At 38.4% G+C, this 23,159-nt stretch overlaps 1 protein-coding gene across 3 annotated transcripts in view; it reads left to right on the top strand.

Annotated features, from left to right (window-relative positions):
- SHTN1 (shootin 1) overlaps positions 1-23,159 on the top strand; it is a 99,067-nt gene that overhangs the window by 30,033 nt on the left and 45,875 nt on the right. For 2 of the 3 annotated variants that reach the window (XM_004374878.3, XM_023729986.1), the window contains exons 4-9: positions 4,671-4,765; positions 10,913-11,081; positions 13,084-13,181; positions 14,080-14,161; positions 16,949-17,043; positions 22,889-23,035. In XM_004374878.3, coding sequence (XP_004374935.2) covers positions 4,671-4,765; positions 10,913-11,081; positions 13,084-13,181; positions 14,080-14,161; positions 16,949-17,043; positions 22,889-23,035 — 686 coding nt within the window. Of the gene's footprint in view, positions 1-1,329; positions 4,766-10,912; positions 11,082-13,083; positions 13,182-14,079; positions 14,162-16,948; positions 17,044-22,888; positions 23,036-23,159 lie in introns of all 3 variants that reach the window. The other variant, XM_023729984.1, reaches the window with a different exon arrangement.

Raw genomic sequence — 23,159 nt, 5'->3', positions numbered from 1 at the left:
TGAAGAACATCACCGCATAGCAAAGCCACATTCTCTAGAAAGACACATCCCTGTAAAGGACAAGTAAATGAAGTCATTTCCTGTCTTTCAGGCCAAAACCTTAGATCTTTTTTTAGGGCACACCACTTTTCCTGTACACACACCAGCTTTATGGCTGTTTTCTTACCACATGAAACCTTTCTGAGTAATCTGGTGTTGACGAAGAACTTGTGGTATGTTTCCTACATACGCTGTTGAGACGCCCCGCACCTAGATACTGGTGGGAGTTGGCTAGATGGAAAGGAGTTTTGCTCAGGAAGCAGTGTCGTTGGTGGTGTCACCTTTAAATATGATGAATTAGAAAGGAACACAGAAAATTGGAGTTACCTAGAAATGGGTTTGGTTCAGCATCACTGCTTAGAATCCGTGATTTGAGACATGTTACTTTATTTCTCTGGAAATATTTAAGAAATTTTAAGAATATTTAAGAAATATTTAAATATTTAAGAAATTTTATATTTAAGAAAATACAAAGTTGCTATGATAATACCTACTTCATGGAATTGTGAGGATTTATGAGACAATACACGTAAAAGGTTTAGCACAAGACTGGACACATAGTCAGGCTCAGTAAATGACGATGGTGGTGGTTTCCTTAGCAGTCCTGTGCTACAGGGAACGTTTTCGTAGAAGGGCGCTAACAGATGAACTTAGGCAATCATTCAGACAAGCACAAAAATGAGTGCCTACTTTGGACCCAGCATTGTGCTAGGTGCAAGAGAATCAAACATTAAGTAAAACAAAAACCTTGCTCTAATGCTCACAGCTAGCAGAAGACAGAAATAAGTGAAAAACGGGTATCCTACAAGAATGTAATGAATGTCGCTGAACAACATGCATAGAAATTGTTAAATGAGAACCTAATTTCCTGTGTGAACTTTTACCAAAAACACAATAGAATACTAAAAAACAAAAAACAGTTACCCTACAAGATGTGTACTATGATGGCAAGAATGTGAGGGTGCTTTGGGATCACAGAAGAGGAAAGAAGCTTTGCTAAAATAGTGAACCCCCATGTACCCATCATCCAGCTTAACAATCACCAATTCATGACCAGTCTTTCATCTCTGCACCGACACACCCACTCTCACTGACCACCTCCACCCCAGATTATATTGAAACTAATTCCAGTCATCATATTGTTTTATCTGTAAATATTTCAATATGTATTTCTAAAAGAAAGGAATTCCTTTTTTGATTTGTTTTGTTTTATAACCGTAATTGCGGTATTAGGGTCACTTGTTTGAACCTTGTCTTTTTTCTTTGTTAAACCTCTTGTTATCCAAATAGGTCCCTGAGTGGTGTAAGCAGTTTGCGATTGGCCGCTTACCTGCAGGTTGGCTGTTTGAACCCACCCAGCTGCACTGCAGAAGAAAGGCCTGGTGATTTGCTTCCATGAAGATTAGAGCCAAGAAAATTCCATTGAGCAGTTCTACTCTGTAAACACATGAGATCGCCATGAGTTGAAATCGATTCAGCAGCAATGAGTTTGGGATTTTTGGGGTTTTAGTCATCCAAATATGTAAATGTTATAGGAATAGTGGTCAGGGATTATGGATATTATAAGACTCACTCAAGTTCAGGTCCATAAGGGACCCCATAAAATGAACAACTAAAGATTAAAAACAAAACTCGTATCCTTTGAAAGGTGCAAATAAATTCATATATAAAAAAATATTTCTTTTTTGGGTCATGTGACATGACTTTTGGTTTTAGAAATGGAATTGTGCTTTTTAAAGATGTAAGTGTCCTCTGAAACATACTCTTAACCTTCTAAACCTAGAAAGTTGGTAAGTTGGTTTCTCTGCTACCGATGTAGCATTGGGATAATTTCTTAAACTAACAATAAAAGCACGATGTTTCATTTCCATTGTTCCCCCTTCTGAGGAAGACATAAAATTCCTACCCAGTGGAGTGTACCATATCAGCATTGGAGAAAGTGTGGGCAGTGCTACCTAGCTAAGTTTATCGAGTGAAATTACATGGCAGCTTTTTACAAAACGTTTAGAAAATAAACGTTGTTTTCCCTTTTGCCAGGCCTAAACCTTGCTACTGTGGAATGATTTTTCTTATTCTTCCATGAGCAAGAATGTTATTGAATAAAAAGTCAAATTCCTCTGAAAAATGCAGAGTGTTTATGTTTTTGTGATGATAGTGGAAATACCAGATTGTGGCAGAAGATGTCAAGTAGTTAAGGCTAAAAATTCAAAGTAATATTTGATGTTGTAAAAATTGTATAGGTTTCTTTTCTCTTTCCTTCACGTTTTTGAAGAACCTACCTTGTAAACATAGTGATAAAATGCCAGGAATATTAGGATTTTAAGGAAATAATAGAGCCTATTATTTAAACTACAATATAAAAGGCAATTATATTGATGAAGAGCTACATGGGCTTTGTGTGTGTGAATAAACTTGGCCTGTGTTCAGCTTCTATTTGTTCTTCTGGCATAAACACATATTGTGTGTGATTCCAGTTTAATGGGGACCCGTTTGTATGCCAAGCAGCTGCATTTTAGGGCCTATTGCGTGATTTCATAGCTCTCTGAAAATTGGTTCTATTCAGAACAAGAGATAGAAGAGAAGGAGGGGGGCATTGGGAGGGGGGGAGCTTCAACACACAATCATTTCTTTTCAATTGGAGCCAGAAAGGTTGATGACAACATGACCATTGTGTTATAATGATAAGACCACTAAGGCATCTGTACCTCTCATCAAGGCTTTCACACAACAGCAGATACAATTTAATTCACTGCTCTGTCAGCAGTGCTGATACCATTATGCCGTCTGTCTCCACAGTTATAATCACTGTCCTCTGAGAAATGCAGTTGAAATGATCTTGAGCAGTCAAAGAAACTCTCAATTAAGGCTGCCACTTCCAATGTGTCAGATTGTGTCTTATGCACTTGGTACAATTTTCACTTCCAATCCTGTTTATTTACAATGTCTACCAGTAATTACGCTTAACGTGTCATTTAGTGAGGGGGGCCCCTGCCAAGCCGATTGTTGGGTGCTGCTGTACCATTGAGTGGGAGTTTCTCGAAGTCAATGCCATCAGCAGCTTTTAGGCCCTGATGGGATGCAGTAGTAATGTTGATAATGCAAGTATCGTGCTCATCAAGTCATAATTAGATGCCACTCAAATGTGCCACTTGTAATAACAGTGTTGATTCATGTTTTTCTCGGTGACTGCAACTACTAATTAGTTAAGTGGTTTTTGGTTGGCCTGCATTTGCTGCAGATTATTATTACCCCTGAAAAAATGTCAAGGTTAGAGATGTTTCTGGCCATTTAGTGCTGCTTTATGAATTTGAATATTAACATAATAAGAACTTTGGACAGACTTAGGAAGTAATATATTTTTGTATTTAATTTGGAGAGAAATTTTTCCCCTGAGTTTAATCATAATTGCAGGTTAATTAAGCTTAAATGAAGCAAAAGTAATCTCTCTTTGTGTTATGTGAGCCCAGTGCTTTTTGCCTAACCTTGTTGGTTTTCACGTTTGGGTGTCCTTTAATTTTTTTTTTTTTTTTAAGACAAACACATGTCAATAAGTATACATGTCTACAGTTAGCTTTGCAATCCTGAATATTTTCTTTTAACTAGAAATATGGATGGGAAAGAATTGGCATTTTTCTTACTTGAACTTCAAAACATAATTCAAATTCCCAGTAAGTTGGTACCTTTAAATCTCAGTTTATATAAACCAGATACCAAAAATCTAAAAAGTGCTATTTTTCAAGCATGGGTAAAATCTCAAGTAAATTTTTGTTTCTTCTAATCCTCCTGACAATCTGTGATGCAGGAAGCAATTTCTTAGCATCTGCTTTCATCATCATATAGTACATAAATCTTTTTGCTATGCTTTACTGCCCTGAGTTTATTAAATACTAGGAACGACCGTCACTAATAAGGAGTACTGTTGGCAATACTTAGCTGAGCTGCCACATCGTTATGACAGCCATGAGATGCATTTAAGACTTGCTTTTCTTTTACTTCTAATTAGCTAGTTTTCCTTATTAGATCCATGTGTTGTATCCTGCTAAGAAAAGGAAATCATGTTTACCACTTCTCTTTATTTATGATAGATTCTTTTGTTTAAATTAGCAGATATGTCTATGGATATGTATACAGCTACATAGATAATAACAATTAAAAAAGAAAAAATGAAACCCATTGCCGTTGAGTCGATTTCGACTGGTAGCAATGCTATAGAACAGAGTAGACCTGCCCCACCGGGTGTCCAAGACTAAATCTTCAAGGAAGCAGACTGCCACCTCTTTCTCCTGAAGAGCATCTAGTGGGTTTGAACTGCCGACCTTTCGGTTAGCAGCCAAGCTCTTTAACCAGTGTGGCAGTAGGACCCCTTAGACACTTATAAAAAGTCTCCTAAGTGGCTTTCTTAAAATGTGTGTAATAGCAGTAAAGTTTCTTCATTGTCTTCTTTTTTCTTTCTGTGTTCAAATGTTAGCTACAGTTTTATCAGGACACTTAAAAAAACTCTTTCAATGACAGTTAAAGGTCTGGCTAGCTAAAGAATTGAAGTATTCTTAATCATGGGACATGATGCGTGGGCTTCTGAAATAGCTGACTAATCTTTGAATGCTGAGATTTTTTTTCCCCCTCCTTCCTAGTTTCTCACATGGTTATAGAGGAAGTTAATTTTATGCAGAACCATCTTGAAATAGAGAAGACTTGTCGAGAAAGCGCTGAAGCTTTGGCAACAAAGGTGAGACTATTCAGATGTGGGAGCTCTACCTGAGCTTTTTTATTTCAACTTGGTTTTCTAAACAGTGGCTTCTATCTGTTTTTGCTTTTCTGGTTCTCTAATCAGTCGTCTGCTCTCAGCACGAGGAAGGTGTTGTAGGGTCTTGGAATCTGGGATATGATTATGTAAATATCTGCCTTATTGCAAAGGTTATTTTGATGATAAAAAGAGCATGCATATATGTGTATCTCAGCATTTGTGCTTTTTGCCTGGGAAGAATAGTCCCAGAGGAGTCTGCTAAACTGGACTTTCCAAGTGTCTGTGCGTTTGGTTTAAATGGTAACTAAGTCTCAAACTAACCTGGCGTGGCATAAAACAGTGATGAGTGTTTCATGTTTGAATCAGATGAAAAAGTCAGCCTTAAGCCTTACATTTCAGGTGATTATTTGTGAAAGCAAAGCGAGGGCGTGCTAAAGGTGACCTCCAGTGCTCCACTGATTGCTTCTGGCTGATGAATTTACCAAGTGTGTAATTTTCTATATTCTGTCTCATCAGAAGTACATTATTATTAAAGAATTTTTTTTTTCTCTGTCTTACGTATTTTGGGTTGGGTAAAATGCATCTGAACCACTTCATCAGAAAATGGATTACAGCAATTTTCAACCAAATTTCATTAGTAATGCCGGTTGTGTTTCTTCTCCCCTCGCTCCCGTCTCCCCCCTCTAAAGTATTTCTTTGGATGTGAGTGAATCCTGCTACCATTAAATATATAAATAAACAAATCTGTTTAATTTGTGTGCATTAGCAGTGTTCTCGCTGGAGGTATTTGCTTGATTGTTTGCATAACGACACTACATTAGAATTCATAAGATATTCAGTCAGAAGCTAGCCAAGAAAATAAATGTGTGCATGTAACTTCTGTTATTTACCTGAGGAGTACCTAGTAATACAAGTCATTGCTTTCAAAACAGTGGCAACATGGGTACTCACATTTTCACTCTGCTCTACATCATGGCAGTTCACTGGTCCATGGTGTCGTGTGAATTTGTTCATTTCCTTCATTTCTTCTTTTAGAACAAGCAGAGAGAAACGTACGTGGAGCATTCTAGCTGCTCTGAAACTTCTAGCGTCTAAGGATAGTCTCTGGCTGTATTTTCTCTTATTAACAAGTAGTGCAATGGTACAGCCAGAGTGGGAACACTGACTACCTCTCAGGTCTGGCAGCATTTATGGGAGGAGCAATGGTTTGGGGGGCCATATATGCAGATTTTGTTCCTGGTTTTGTCATTTTGGGCATATGTGACTTTGGGCGATTTAGTTTTCCTCTCTGGGCTGCTAGTTGTCTCATCTTAAGTGACAGGAGGGACCAGAGTTAGGACTGGGGTGGGGGTGAAGTAGACTTTTCTTGTTTCATGATGCTCTTTAATCATTGGTCCATATATGGCCCTCTTTTAAGAACTATTTTTAGTCCTCTTTCCCTTTCTTTTTTAACCAACAGGTGACTTTGGACAAGAGAATTCTGGGCTGTAATTGTCTTGTTCTAAATGTCAGGGTGGACACAGATTGGCTTCTTAAGAATACCCCAGAACCACTGTCTCGAGGGTTGTGGCTCAGGCATGTGTATGTTAACAAATTTGCCTGGTGACTGTTACATTCATCCCTGGTTACAAACCGCTGAGGCCGTTTTTACGATTTAGTCTTTACGATAGGAGCCTCTGACTTACACAGTCTGTCACCTATTCCTTAAGATGCCTTTTTGAAAATGTACATATCGTTTGTTTTTGAGAGCATAATATGGACTTTTGGGCCCTGGACTGAAAAGAAACAAGCAGACCTACTCAATCAAACACTATAGATGTGCTCATTGGATGTGGAAGGCACTACACCTTTGAATGGAAAATTTAGACGCGTCATTATATGTATGATCAATAAATGATAACAGCATGTCCTGATTTAGGTATCAATTGGCATTTTCTAAGGTAGGTTCCATTTTTTGAGTAGCAAAGTTTCTATAAATTCTTACATTTATAAATCCTTGCCGTCAAATTAATGACAAATGGAATGTTTAATTCTTACGATTCAGTTTGACCTTACAATTAAAAAAAAAAGTCAGTATGGATACTTTGCTTCACAAAAATGTGGAGGTTAAACTAATAAATGTAGACCAACTATTTAAGTCATATGGTCCAAAGTCATTTAACTTGCTTATTTTGTACCTTTAAATATTCATTAAAATGCGCCCAATATAAAAACTCTCATTTGCGTTTGAGTGCAGTGGAAGGTTCTGTTACTGTGGGGTTATACAAGATTTATTTTTGTCTCGTGACTGAAGATAGAAGGATTCCCAAAAACAAGTGGCATGCTGTTAACCTATAACTCAGTGAAAAATAACTGTAGTGAAATTGCTTAGCCAAAATTTGTGACTGCAGAGTTCTCAAAAATATTCAGTTAGTATGTACATAACACTTCACCTATATATATGTTATATATCTTCTTTCAAAATATGAAGATGGTATTTAGGAAGACTTAAATGAAAATTTCTGACTAACTTTTTCTTGAGCTGGTAACTTTGTGGTGCAGTGGTTAAGAGCTGCAGCAAGCTGCGACTGCTTACCAAAAGGTTGGCGGGTCGCATCTATCAGCCACTCCTTGGAAAGCCTAGCAGGCAGTTCTGCTCTGTCCTGTAGGGCTGCTATGAGTTGGAGCCGACTTGTTGGCAACAGGTTTAGTAACTTTGTTAAATAGAGTAGTTGTAATGCAGCCAGGGAGTTTCTGGGTAGTGTAAATGGTTAACGTGCTTGGCTGCTAACTGAAAAGTTGGAAGTTCGAGTTCACCCACTGGCATCTCAGAGGAAAGTCCTGGCAATCTACTTCCCAAAAAAGCCAGCTATTGAAAACTCAGTGGAGCACAGTTCTACTCTGACACACATGGGGTTGCCATGAGTTGGGGTCGACTCAGTGTTAACTGGTTTATTGTAGCCAGATAGCGGCTGGTGGATTTTGGGTACCTGGTTTGATAGAAGTGTTAAACTCTTTTGAGGACAGAACTGTTAACTATTTAGTTATCAAGTGTTATTGTGATGGTTCCCTGGGAAGTAATTAATTAAGCATCCACTAACCCGCTGCCGTCGAGTTGATTCCGACTCATAGTGACCCTATAATGAGTAGTAGGCATCGGATGGCAAAAATCAGAATTTTTAATTTTTCATGAGTATCTTGGAGAAAATAAAAATGCCTAAATGAATACGTTGGTTGAAGAAAACTAGCTGGTAAATGATTTCCAAAGGGAAGTTAATAAGACACAGAAACTGTACCTCTTTTGTTACTATTAATAGCTAAGCTGACTGAATTCTTACTCTAGATGACTGTATTTAGTACTTTATATGTAATATCTCATTTAATCTTCATATTGCCCTGCGAATGGAGACTATTTTTATCTCTAGTTTGCTGATGAGAAAACTGAGACACTGAAAGATTAAGTTAGTTCCAAAGGCAGAGACAGAATTTGATGACAGAGCTAGATTCTTCACCGTCTGTTTTATCAGTCCTATAGACTTTATACTAAAGCATTGTGCTACCCTACATCAGTGGCTTTTAGTCTTGAAGTGCATTAGAATCACTGGGGAAGCTCTGAAAAAGCACTATGCTGGGCGCAGAAACTTTGATCTGGTGTGGGGCCTGAGCACTGGGAATTTTAAGAAGCTTCCTCAAGATTCTGATGTGTAGTGTTGAGAATTGTTGGTTGAAATATTAGGAGGCAGAATGATCCATTGTCTTGAGCTTTTTCACTTTGTTCTAAGTTTGGTATTTTCTCCTAACATTCAGAAAATATGCCATAGTTTGAGAGTTGACAAGAAGGTTCCTCATGCTTCTAGTGCCATGCTGCGGCATTCAGGGCTTCCGACGAAGACCCCACGATGTTGTTTACTTGACTTTTCCATTTTAAGGAAGAGAGGCTGGGAAAATCATGGGCCTCATCTATTGTCCTTGACTCTCTTCATGGAATTTGGAGTTATGGAAACTGGAGCTGTGGGCTTGGGACTGGGGATAAAGGGCAATGTCTGATTCCCTCAATATAGTTTTACAGGGGCCCTAGGAAGAGTCCATGAAAAGGTTCATAGCCATTTCCAAGAGGTTCCTCCTGATTCCCTAGAGAGGTCAGGGGAACCTCTTAGGCTCCAGACCATGCATGCCCCTTGGGATGTACAGTAAAACATGGGAAAGCCGGAAACTGTGTAAGGTGGAAACCTGTCAGAGAAGGAAAATGCAAATATTTGTCGCTAAAATGAGTGATAGGAAAGTGCTAAGACTGCACCCCATCAAAGGTGGAAAACTTGCAAAACCCAGAAAAACAAAGCAATCCTGTTGAGGTCCGGCTCTCACAGGTTTCACTGTATTTAGATTCCATATTATTGCGGTAAGAATCAGGTCACCCAGATGGAAGTGGGCTGGGCTTTCCCTGTGAGAAATCCCAAGGGGCTCTTAATTATGAGCAGAAATGAAGGAGCAAAGGCAGAGAAGTACCTTACATCTTATGCTGGTGTAAGATTTACAGTAGCAAAGGGTGGTTAGTTTTCCAGTGAATTATATTTCGGTTTGTATTTATTTCCAGTGTCGATGATTAAATTCAGAGTTTGTCTTGATGGCCTATGGCCCATAGTAAAGGGAATGTGTTTGCATTTCTATGTCTTTTATTTTATTAGGGAAATCGCTCTAGTGAGTACTTTCATGTGCTCAAATAAGAAAAAACCTTTTATTTTTCAGCGTTGAGAAGAGAAACATAAGCGAAACCATATTTTCCGTCTGTGGACGTTGGACAGTTTTGTCTTTGTGTGTGCTTCTTACTAATGCTTATATGCACATTTGTACACGTGTAAACACATTAGCTAAAGGTGATGAAAATTGAGTGACTCAGACTAAAGACCAACTCATTTCTACAGCGGAGAAGAAGAAATAATGAATTAGGATTTCTTTCTTTTTTTTCCTACTGTCAGAACTCTTTATAGATATAATAAGGAGGCCTGGTGGCACAATGGTTATGCACTCAGCTGCTAACCAAAAGGTTGGTGATTGGAACCCACCAGCTGCTCTATGGGAGAAAGATGTAGCAGTCTGCTTCTGTAAAGATTACAGCCTTAGAAACCCCATGGGTTTCTAAGTTCTACTCTGTCCTGTAGGGTCACTGTGAGTTGGAATCGACTTAACGGCAATGGGTTTGGTTTTTGGTTTTATAGAGATAGTAGAAACACATCTTGAACTTCCTTTTACCATGTATTAGAACTCTATGTGCAGATAGTAGAAACACATCTTGAACTAGCTTATGCAAAAAAAGAAAGAAGGTGGAAATTTGTTAGAGAGGGACATTGGAGTCCCATAGAATCAATTAGCTGAGAACAGTTCAGAAATGGACTGGAACCAGGGTAAACCCTTTCTCCGTTGCTTTTTTCTGCCTCTCTCTACACATCAGCTTCATTTTTGGCTTTGCTACAGGCTGCCGTTCTCTGTTCCTGCATCCAGTGGTAGAATGTGGTTGCCATCAGCTTCTGTATATCCAGACGCAGAAAGAAACTCATCTCTCTGTTTCAGCCTCCAGATTCCTAGAGAAGGGATCTGATTGGCCAAGCTTGGGTCACATGCCTAATCCCTGGACTAATTAGCTGTGGCCAGAGGGATGGGATATACTTTGAGGTATATGGTTGTTTGCATAGAAATCATATGGAGCAATGAAGAGGAGTGACAGTGTCCAGAAAAGAAGGGGTGCTGGGCAAACCGACATTTAAAAGGTGTTCACAGCACACCATCAACCAAACATTTGCTTGAAATAAAGCACCTTAATTAAGACTGTTAATGACTGTGAATGAATTGAAATTTGATTTCATCTATACTGGTATGCTTTATCTTAATTCCTCTCGTATTTCTTATCAGTTGTAACTAGCATTTTCACATGCTGCTGGCTGTATTCCAGGCATCAGGTCTTACTTAAAATAATAAGTTTAATATTAAAAAGTGTAAATAGAACCATATTTAGTGAATTCGCTAATTGTTATTTCCTGCTGTGAGTGTTGATGAATATGTAAGACAAAAATACGCTTAATTTGTCTGTTGTTTAAAAATCCAAGACACTCATTTGACTGCTGTTAAAATAACCGTTTTTATATTTTGTCTTAGCTAAATAAAGAAAATAAAACCCTGAAGAGAATCAGCATGTTATACATGGCCAAGCTAGGACCAGATGTGGTAACTGAAGAGATCAACATTGATGACGACGATTCAGCTACTGACACAGACGGCGCTGGCGAGAGTTGCATCTCAGTGCAGTGTCAGAAGCAAATCAAAGGTGGGACTCTTGGCTTAATTATTGAGCGTATTTTTTGACTCCTGATAGGTCAGTCCTTCTCAACCCTGGCGGTACATTGGAATCGTGGAAACTTTAAAAAATACTGATACCTGGTCCTACCCCCAGAAATTGTGATTTAATTGGCCTAGGGTGCAGCTTGGTTGAGAATCGTTGTGGGAGGATATAGGATCTGTGCTGTATCAGTTATTTCTTGTTTGCATTTAGACACCTTTGAAAGCTTTGTCTTGACAGAAATAGCTGGTTAGGCTATATGCTTCTTAAGAATATGGGCTGTGGGTTAAGATATTTTTGTTAAATGAAGGAATGAATGAGTAAAAATATATTTAGTGAATACCTCCTGTTTGTCTGGTTCTCTGTTGGAATCTTTGGGGAAGATTCTTTCCCAGTTTGCTTAGTCTGTGCCCTCAAAGAACTTTCCATCTGAGTCAGGCAACGAGTTATAAGGAATATGCAATATTAAACAGCTGTGTTGGCCAGCAAGTAGTGCTGTAAGGCAAGATCACATAATGTATCTATTTAATACTCATTAATTTTATTCATGCATATATATATATACACTTTGTTTATGTTAAAGACATAGGAAAGCAGTTTTTGGCTCAGTAACTATTGTAACAATTTGACTTAGTGTATGTCAAAAGCAATACTCCTTGTTTGACAGATCAAATTTCAATTGGAAGTATAAAGAATAATGGATGTTGCAAACACCATCCTTATTTAACCTTCCATCCCCTTAAACCCATTGCCTTGGAGTAGTTTCCTGCTCATAGCAACCCTACAGGAGAGAGTAGAACTGCCCCATAGGGTTCCCAAGGCTGTAATCTTTATGGAAGCAGACTGCACATCTTTCTCCCATGGAGCAGCTGGCGGGTTCAAACCACTGACCTTTCAGTCAGCAGCCGAGCACTTAACCACTATGCCACTGGGCTCCTTCCATCCCCTTAAGTAAAACAAAATAGAATTGGTGGAGGGATAAAGGAAGTTTAAAGGATTTCGTTTTGCTCAGAATTCTCCCATCTGTTAGGTCTTGAACAGTATGGCCTCTTGTTCTTCCTCAGGATTAGCCAGGCAGTGGAGAAAGTGATTTAGAAATAAGTCTCTGAGAACGTCAAGCTGGGTTCATGTTAAAAGTTGGATTTAATTTATAAATAATCACATAGCAGATTTCTTATTGCCCTTGGAGAAGGGTAAGAAATTAAAAGCAGTTAAAAATCAAGTGGCAAAACTGTAGGCCTGGGTATAAACTGAAGTACTTTGTATTAATCCATGTATATTTTTTAACATTTGAATGGTAGAAGTAACTTTAATCTAACACCGAAGCTTTTACACTTACAGTTGCTAATATTTTCATTCTATTAACACGTTTTTCATTAAATCCCAATAATAAAAAATATTAAATGAATTAAGAAACAAAACACCCACAGTTCTGGAGAGAAAATTACTAACATTAACCCTTCTTTCAAATAGGTTATGTTTTGAGTCAGTTCAAATAATGTATAAGGGCTATAAATTGGCAGCAAATCAGGATTTTTTTCTTCAAATAAAAATCTCCAAATTATTAACTGCACAATTGTTTGTTTATATTGTACTGTGACAAGAACCCATGGCCATAATGAAATAATAAAGAAATTAATACAATGCTTTAATTTGTATTGCTGAAAGCTTAAAGTCTGTTTCCAAAGTGCCAGATAGTTTTCTAGAATATAGGTTTGATAGAATACAAAGAAAACAAGATCTGGTACGTTTAGTGTAGCGAGAGTACCTGATAGAAAATTGCTACTAAACATGGCTGATGGTGGGGAGGCCCTGGCGAGATCCCATTGGCCTTTGCTCCTTCATTTCCCTTTAAATTGTTGAATAACCTTGACCGTAAGCTGTACGTGGACTGGCATTTTAAATTCTTTTGACCAGATTAATTTCTTCTTTTAAAGATAAATTTCTTTCTATTGTGCTTCCCCCCACTTACTTCTTCTTTAAAATGCAGAACTTCAAGATCAAATTGTATCTATTCAGGAGGAAAAGAAGACGTTAGCCATTGAACTGGAAAATCTCAAGAGCAAACTTGTAGAAGTAATTGAAGAAGTATGTATCTCTGGCCTGACGGCAAGACCTTTTGTGTTTTTTAAGCTGTTTGGAGACGGCTAAGTTAAAAACTTTCTGTTGGAAGCCATTTAATTTTTGATGTGAGAACCACGTGCCAATTTTAATCTTCTCTTCTCCCCCCCGTTTCAGATATACAGGCAGATATAGAAAATAAAATCATGAACATTCATGTACTAACTATCTACACTAATAAATAAGACACTAAAATAGCACTGAAATGTCCCCTGTTGTCCCCATTTTTTATGATGTGAGGCAAATTTGTGGGAAGGATAGCTACTGTTTCCAGTCATGCACTTTATTGCTGGTGGTGAAGAAGAAAGTATTTTGCTTCTCCAGTAAATGGCTGGCTCAGTGGGAGGGACTATCCCCCTGTGTACCCTCAACACAGGCGTTATACGAGAGATGATAGAATGGGTTCAAGTGAGTATTTGGAGAATCATTTTTCATTTTTGAACTGTCTTAAAGAGCAGGAACGCATCATTGCCTTTCTTTGCACAAGGCTTCAAGTAAGCTCCGTCTTCGAAATCTTGATTTAACTTGTGTCTCTAACTGAATGGCTCAAGTGGTGATCTCTATTTGGATTTTTGCATTAAAGATAGCAGGCATTTACGCTGGATGGTTAGAACACTGTCATGTTTAGGGACTAATACCAATGCCAATTGGAATATGAAAATAAACCCTGTACCAAGTGTAAATCCTATCTTAAATAGCTACCTTTGAAGAACTTTAGTAAAAGGCTAAAACATGAATCCAATTTCTCCTTTAAATTGTAACTTCATGTTGAAAGTTGAACGGCAATTTGAGTATCACACGTTGCCATATGTCATATTTCACAATTCTGGGTGTTTTTTCTCCCCTCAAATTCTCACATTTTTAGGTAAATAAAGTCAAACAAGAAAAAGCTGTTTTAAATTCAGAAGTTCTTGAACAGAGAAAATTCTTAGAAAAGTGCAATAGAGGTATGTGTTTCTGGTCTTTTTTTCTCAAATACATATGAAATTTGTTTTGTTTTGCTTATGTACATTTTGTGTTGTTTTAGGCCTCTGCCTAGATCTGGTAGCAAGAATCTCCTCTTACACTGTTTTCATAATGTCTAGCTGCAAGCCTCTCTCATTCCTATTGTTTTATCACTCATCTTAGAGTCTGGGGACATTTAAAAGTGCTTTCATTTGAGGAACTTGGAACTCACTCATTTTGAAACTTCAGAACTAAATACTGCTTCTGCCCTACCTATATCCTAGGACCATGGCCATCTGACTGCACAGCGTTTATATGTTTGGTACGTTATGTAGTGTATCTCCATCTAGAAGAGATTAGGGTTATTTACATAAATACATGCAACATGATATGATAAAATTTTAAGTTTAAGAGCATGTGGAAATTGGGACAAAGGGAAAGTGAGAGTGTAGATTGATACACAGAGTGCATTCTTGCTCTGAAGTCTTGCACAATGCCCGCCTGTGTGCCTGAAATCTGGCTCTGAGCTACCTAGGGGCCAGTGCAATGAGGGATTTATGATCACTTATATGAATCATGCAAAAAAAACACTCATTGGTCAGGAGAAGCAGACTTGGTACTAGAGTGAAAGGGAAATTTCTCCAATGGCTACTCCCAGAGAAAACTCTGATATAGGCAGAAGTGACCTTATTATTCTTATCATGAAACATCATCGAGTCTCATGGGGATGTTTCTTAGATACCCCAGTTTAGGCCAAGAGAGTGGCACCCAAGCACAAAAGCAATTCTAAGGAAGAGGACTTAGTATGCTGTTTCTTATTTCTGTTTCCTTTAGCCGCTGAAGAATGGTTTGGAGTTTAATAGCACTTTCTTTCTCCTAGTTCAGAAGCCACAACCCTAACAGGACCAGGGCCTTCCATGTTGTTACAGGTGGTGACTCTTACCCTTTTATGAATTGGGATTTTTTTTTTTTAAGTAAATAAAGGACTTTGTGGTTAAATGTGGAAGATGCACTAGACTGTAACATCTCCTCAGCTTTTTCTTCATTTAAGAAGGTAGAATTGGTGTAGGAGAATTTTTAGTTTTGATGCACCATGCTAGAAACAGAGGATTCTACAAAGATTAATTACATGGACCTTGCCTTTAGCAAGCCCCCTGTCTAGGAGAGAGCAAGATTACAGAAATAAATACACAAGTCAGTTATCTTGCCTAGGGATTCAGATAGTCATAGTCTTCTTCATGAAATTTCTTTTTTTTTTTTTTTTAAATAGGGTTGAAAATCATTTAGCTCTCAGGCACCTGTAATTCACCTCACAAACCACCACTTACGTTGCTTTACTTGCGTAAGACCGTTAGTCTTCCATCTGTGGAGGCAGTAGATTTACAGAGGACAGGGTTTGAAATTCTGGGTCATTGCGTAGCAAACCAGTCCTTAGTCAGTTAGCATTGAAGTGCTCTGGTGGAACAGTGTGTGAAAACAGCCATTAAGAGAGTCTTTTTAAAGATTTTGTTGATATGACTCAGCTCAGGTTTGAGGTGCCTCTCTGGAAACTGATGGAGAGGCTAGTGTGATAGCTGCTTATGTTGCGCCTAATTTCTAACTGCATCGTCGCTCTCTCTGGCCTGTCTGTGCCACAGAGTGGCAAACGTTGCAGGAGTTCATGTTGCTCTTGTTCGACAGGACCATCTTCTGGAAGGTTTCTGTCCCACAGTGATTATTTAGCCCTGACTCTTTGGACTTGAATGGATCCATGGTTGTTTCTCTTCTTTGAAAACATGGAGAACACGTAAAAATAACATAGTTTTTTTCTTTTTTTACTCAGGTAATACACTTTTTGGGGGTGAGAAATTTAGAAAATTTATACTGTTGCCGTTGTTAGGTGCCGTCGAGTCGGTTCTGATTCATAGCGACCTTATAGGCGGCGTAGAACTGCTTCGTAGGGTTTCCAGCGAGTGGCTGGTAGATTTGGTTAGCAGCCCAGCTCTTCCGCTGTGCTACCAGAAGATTCACATGGGAAAAGAAAAAATAAATCTCAACCTTTACAATCCAGAGATAAGCATTGTTAATGTTAGTGTCTGTTCTTCCATTCTTTAAAAAGTGCCTATATATACGTTAAACTTTTTTGTTAAATGTGTTTATAATATATATGGAAGACGAAGAGAATACCAGGAAAAAATATTTCCCTACCTGCTGGTGCCTTACAGGCCCTCGAGTGTCCGTCCCTACTCATGGCCTCCCTTGAATTTTTATCATCTCCCTTTTATTTATAGTTTTGCCAAATACATATTTATCTCCAAACAGCATTGTTTAATTTTGCATGTTTTTGAACTTTATATAAATGGAATCATTTTGCACATATTGTTCTGCACCTTTTTCTGTGTTTGTGAGATTCATCCACATTGAAGTGTGTAGCTGAGATAGTTGATTTTCCCTGCTGTGTCATATTCCATTAGGTGACTACACCAGAGTTCATTTATCTGCAGTTCTATTGGTGGATGTTTGGGTTGTTTCCAGTTTTTTGCTATTCAGAGTTTTGCTATTCAAAGTTATTCATGATTTGTTGCCTTAGCGTATGCATTCCTAGGAGTGGGATTGTTGAGTCAAAGGGGAGGAATATTTTTAGAGTTTTGATACATATTGCCAGCTTGCCCTCTAAGAAGGTTCTGTTGCTTTATATTCCAACCAGCAGTGGATGAGGGTATGAAGAATCTTCTAAACATTATTTTTCACCCATGTCCCTGATAATTTGTGTGGCATATGGTCTGTTTTCTTTTCCTCATCCTCTTCAGTATCCATGCTGGCAGTAGAAGAATATGAGGAAATGCAAGTAAACCTGGAATTGGAAAAGGACCTTCGAAAGAAAGCAGAGTCATTTGCACAAGAGGTGGGTATCTTGCAGAGATCTAGGTTTTCACTTTTTTTTTTTAAATTACTTTGCTGATGACATATCAAGATATTTTTTGAAGCTGGCTAAGAATGTATGATTTTAAATTAAGCTGATTTAGGGAGGCAGTTACAGAATAGTATCAAGTGCACTGCACTTGGAATTGGATCTGGGTTCAAATTTTGTCCATGTTAGGTACTAGTTGTATGACCTCAGTGAAGTCCCTTCGCCTCTTGGGGCTTCACTTTTCCATTTTACTTTTTATCTTTAAAATGCGTGATGATACCAACCTAACTAAATGGATTTTAGAATCAAGTGGTACAAATTTTAAAACCTGTTTTGCAAACTGCGAAGTGCTGTATAGGAGAAAGGAATTACGTTTAAGGATATCCATAACTTGTGATGGAAAGTCCAGCTTCTGCCCAGGTGCCTATGAGTTTCACATAGCCTTAAGAATCTGGGGCATGTCTCCACGTGCCGTCTCGGATAACGGTATCATGGTATCAGTATTTCTCTTCAGCTACTGTACAGTGCTCTCATTACGTGAGTTGATTCTTCCATTAGCTGTGGAATATTGCCATGTTGTGCATCCGTTAGCTCTGCCTTTCACCAGTGAAATGATTTTCCTCTCACATGAGAGATAAGTGTTGCACTTCTCGCGTTCTGGCGTACCTTTGTTGACATGCAGGCATTGGGTGTTCCATGGCTTCGGGGCTGGTTTCCTGGGAAAAGATGAGGCGCCAGCTGGCTGAACTGTAGCATCTCATGGTGTTGAGCTGACTCGCATGAGCTCTCCATTCTGTGTACCTATTTTGTAACTGTGCATACTGTGGGTTGGAGGAAAGTAGCTGAGGAAATGAAAATCAGTCCTAGGTGGAGGTGTCCGAGGTGTAGAAGGAAGACAAAGGGTGGAGTTATGGAAGAGACATTTGAAAATCAGATTATGGTTTTCTGCAGCGATCTTTCTGTGCTTCAGTGTACCTGGGCTAGCAATGAACTCTACAAAAGGTTTAGTCCAAGCAGATCTGATTTGAAATATTATGATACATTTTGTTCAGAGAGTTTAGTGAAAGGTGAGTAAATATTGTTCTCCTATTACTTGGAAGAAAGAAAAAAGAATTAAAGTATGTCTTAGCCCTCTGGAAAAACTGGCACCAATATAAATAATAGAATTAAATAAGCAGTTGGGAGGGGTGGTGGAGATACTGTGAAGAACGTTCATTGCAAAACTGAAAAGGTTGCCTAACTTTGACCCGGATGCCAGGGTCTTGCTTTGAGAGACATTTTCAGTTTTCCATCTGGTGTTTGTAGAATGATGTTAGAATACAAAGCAGCTTGAAGAAAAACTTGAAGGCCATAGCAACAGAGGAGATAGATGGAAGCAGCAGGATTCCACTAAGAATGTGAAAATGAAGATTTACTCTGCCACTCACCCGGTACGGCCTTCAGCCCTAGAGATTGGTGGAGACAATGGTGCTGATGTGTTAACCCTGAGTGAGGAGGAGGTAGAAGATAGAGGAAGGAAAGCAAATGCAGTAGCACTTATGTTACTGATAGCATGTGTGTTTGCAATGGTGTGCGGTAATTTTACGGTATCTGGAGTCACTCAGCACAGTAATGAGAAAAACCTTTTTTTTTTTTTTTTTTCATAGTAGAGCTAGATTGGAACCAGGGTGTTTTTTCTTTTCCAAGGTTTGAAAATTCTCATTTTTTAACAGATAACTACTGCTGAAAGGCACATGACTTAGTTTAACAAAAGGGGCACTGCTCTGCCGCGTTCTGTTCCTTTGTGCGCGCAGCAGGCGTTTTAGGAACCATCTGCTATATGCCAGGCACTGCGCTGGCACTGAGAATACACTGGGGAGAAAAGCAAACGTGGTCCCTGTCCTTTGGAAGCTTAGAATCTAGAGCCTTAGAAATAATTTTTTTCCAGTTAATTTATTTTAAGCTTTTAAGTAAACTAACAAAAGGAATATATATTATTGTTGTTGTGTGCTGTTGAGTCGATCCTGACTGCTAGTGACCCTGTATGACAGAGTAGAACTGCCCCGTAGGGTTTCCTAGGCTGTAATCTTTACCGGAGCAGATCACCCGGTCTTTTCTCCTGAGAGCCACTGGATGGGTTCAAACTGCCTACCTTTTGCTTAGCAGACTAGTGCTTAACTGTTGTGCCACCAGGGATCTTTCGGAATAAAAATTATAAACAATTCTCAAATGTGTAAAGTAAAAGATTTCCCCCCATTCCAATCCCACTTGTTCACTTAAAACAAAAACATGATCTCCCTCATCAAGAAGAAAACAGGCAATGTCTTCACAACTATGCTGTCTATATTTCTTTCTTTGACACAATTTAAATTTTTTAATGACTTTTGTGTATTTCTTGAGTATATTTTTCTTGCTATCGCGTATAGTTTTGTTTTAAGGTACAGATGCCTTGTTTAACATGTATCCCAATATGCATGTGGGAATATTATGTAATTGGTTCTTTTTTCTCCCCAAACAATTCAGATGATATTTCTGTGCTGTTTTGGAAAGAACGAGTTATAGATGAGTGATATAAGATCTTCTTGTTTTCATTCTTCTTTGGAAAGATTTATAAATTTTTTTCTGAAATTCTGATACCTATTTGTCTGATAGAGAAATGAAGAGACCAGCTTCATAACACCAACTAGCGAGTTCCTACCATAACTAAAAATCAAATTCATTAGCATTTGGTAACTTTGAATTCTCTTGAAATATGTCTGTAGAGAAAAAATTACGTAAAAGTATTTTGTTTTAGTATCATAAAATTTAGCAAAGTTGGTCTACTGAGTAATTTTTTTTCAAGTTACCATGCTTATTTACAACAATTTCTTTCCTATGTATTTTTTTCGTCATGTATGTTACTATTCAGGGACTTGAATATACCAGCCGCTGCTTGGAAACCCCATGGGGCAGTTCTGCCCTGTGCTATAGGGTCACTAGAGTCGGAATCAACTCAGAGGCAATGGGTTATTCCGGGACTTAGTTTTGCAAAAGAAATTCACGTTACTGCCATCCCCAGGAGTTGATACATTTCTACCCAAAATAACAAACTTGAGATAATTTATAATCATGTAAAGTTAAACACGTTTTCTTGAGTGCTACGTGGAAAAAGAGCACTAGCCTTTCTCTCAAAGAGAACCCAAGCACAGAGAAGGAGTACAGTGAGACTAATAAAGCCACCCCTCATGCTGACCTGGTACCCCATGGCCTGCTCTTCCTTGCTGGTGACTTTACCACCTCTGTCCTGGTCATCCCCGCTATCTGCTTTTTCTCTGCCTGCTCCTGCCTGTCAAGCATGATTGGTGAATGGCTTTGCTTGCTGGAAAGCTAGGGGACCCAACTTCAGCCACTCCCTGCAGGCCTGTCATGTTGACTACTTGAGGTTCTTCCTGAGACACCTACAAGGGACAGTAACTTGTCAAGTTTTAAATATTTGATAAAGGAATTACTGTAGTAATCAGGAATGGTTCATTTTAATTAGATCATTGGTCTAAAATTTAAGATACTATGAGCCCTGGTGGCACAGTGATTAAGCATTCAGCTGCTAATCAAAAGGTCGACAATTCAAATCTACTAGCCACTCTTCGTTGCTATGAGTCAGAATCGACTCGACGGCAATGAGTTTGTTTTTGTTTGTTTGTTTTATGATGAAATATTGATTATTGTTTCCTAATATGCTGAAGCCTCCAATCTCACTCTTTTTGAGCCTAACACGCACGCTTGCACGCTCACTCATGCTCTCTTTATTGCTCGGTCTCACAAAGAAATGCGGAGTCAGGTGAAAGAAAAATGCAGATTTCATTTAACATTCTGTTAAGAATCTGAAAATGTGAAGCTATGCTATAAACTGATCCTAATTTCACACATTGTAAAACACTTCACACTTGGATTACCCATTGGCCAACTTCTGTTAGGGAAAAGAAATAATAGATGAATAGAAAATAGTGTTGTTTTCAATCATGTAACGTTGTAAGGATTAAATGAATATGTAAATTGCTTAATAAGTGCTCAGTAAATTTTAGTATAACTTCTCTCCTTTACCCACCTACTGTTAACTACTTACACTGTTGAGTTAGTTTAAAGCAAAACTTTAGGTCTAGTGAATAGCGAATGTGATCAGCCAGGTGGTTAAAACATGGGTCTTGTAAATCAGACAGATCTCTGGTTTGGCCACTCTGTCCTTGGGAAAGTTGCTTAACTCCTCTGAGCCTCAGTTACCATATCAGTAAAATATGGGTGATAATAGTATCCGCTTACAAGGTTGTTCTAATGATTAGGTGATAGAATGAATATAAAGCAGTTGCAGTAGTATATCAGGGAACTCCCAGAAGTTCAAGCTGGACTCAGAAGAGGATGTGGAAGGAGGGATATCATTGCTAATGTCAGATGAATCTTGGCTGAAAGCAGAGAATACCAGAAAGGTGTTTACCTGTGTTTTATTGGCTATACAAAGGCATTTGGCTGCGTGGCTCATAACAAATTATGGATAACATTGTGAAGAATGGGAATTCCAGAACACTTAACTGTGCTCATGCGGAACCTGTACATAGACCAAGAGGCAGTCGTTCAGACAGAACAAGGGCATACTGTGTGGTCTAAAGTCAGTAAAGGTGTGCATCAGGGTCGTATTCTTTCACCGTATTTATTCAATCTATATGCTGAGCAAATAATGCGAGAAGTTGGACCGTTTGAAGAAGACAGCATCAGGATTGGAGGAAGACTCATTAACACCCTACGATCTGCAGATGACACAACCTTGCTTGCTGAAAGTGAAGAGGACTTGAAGCACTTACTCATGAATATCAAAGACTACAGCCTTCAGTATGGATTACACCTCAACTTAAAGAAAACAAAAATCCTCCCAACCAGACCAATAAGCAATATCATGATAAATGGAGAAAATATTAAAGTTGTCGAGGATTTTATTTTACTTGAATCCATAATCAGTGCTCATGGAGGCAGCAGTCAAGAAATCAAACAACGTATTACATTGGGCAAATCTGCTGCAAAAGACCTCTTGAAAGTGTTAAAAATCAAAGATGTCACTTTAAGGACTAAGATGTGCCGGACTCAAGCCATGGTATTTTCAGTTGCCTCTTATGCATGTGAAAGTTGGACAATGAATAAGGACGACTGAAGAAAAATTGATGCCTTTGAATTATGGTGTTGGCAAAGAATATTGAATATACCGTGGACTGCCAGAAGAACAAACAAATCTGTCTTGGAAGAAGTACAGCCAGAATGCTTCTTAGAAGCAAGGATGGTGAGACCTCATCTCACATTCTTTGGACATGTTATCAAGAGGGACCAGTCCCTGGAGAAGGACGTCATGCTTGGTAAATTAGAGGTCAGTGAAAAAGAGGAAGACCATCAATGAGATGGATTGTCACAATGGCCCCAACAGTGGGCTCCAACATAACAACGATCGTGAGGATGGCATAGGACCTGGCAGTGTTTCATTCTGTTGTACACAGGGTTGCTATGAGTTGGGACCGAGTTGATGACACCTAACAAAAACAGCAATTATTATTAGTATTAATGTATTTTGAAGCAATAATAAAATAATAAAACTGAAGTTTGGGACTAAATTATTGTGTATATATACCTTGTTGAGGGCCGGGGTAAAGGTACCAAAGACTGTATAAAAGTTATGAATGAAATTTTAGCGATTACTACTTCTAAAACTGTTATGCTGTACAATTCAGAAATTGTCTTTAACTTTTTAATAAAAATTCCATGTACTTTTCCTTTTGCTCAAGTTATAGTTGGGTAGCTATGTGGGATTGTTTGGTTTATACTTTTTCATAATTAACTTTTGCAGATGTTCATTGAACAAAACAAGCTAAAGAGACAAAGCCACCTTCTGCTACAGAGCTCTGCTCCTGACCAGCAACTTTTGAAAGCTTTAGATGAAAATGCAAAACTCACCCAGCTCCTTGAAGAAGAGAGAATTCAGCATCAACAAAAGGTACTATTAGATATTCTTCTGGCGTCTTAAAGATACATGTATATTCAACCCAGTCATTTGTAATTCCATATTTTGCCTTAGTTACTAATTCCTTCCAGGGATCTTTTAGGAAAAAATTTAGCAA

Source organism: Trichechus manatus, unplaced genomic scaffold, assembly GCF_000243295.1.
Source record: "Trichechus manatus latirostris isolate Lorelei unplaced genomic scaffold, TriManLat1.0 scaffold00031, whole genome shotgun sequence".
Classification (NCBI taxonomy): Eukaryota; Metazoa; Chordata; class Mammalia; order Sirenia; family Trichechidae; genus Trichechus; species Trichechus manatus.
This window is presented reverse-complemented; position numbering and strand designations above follow the sequence as displayed.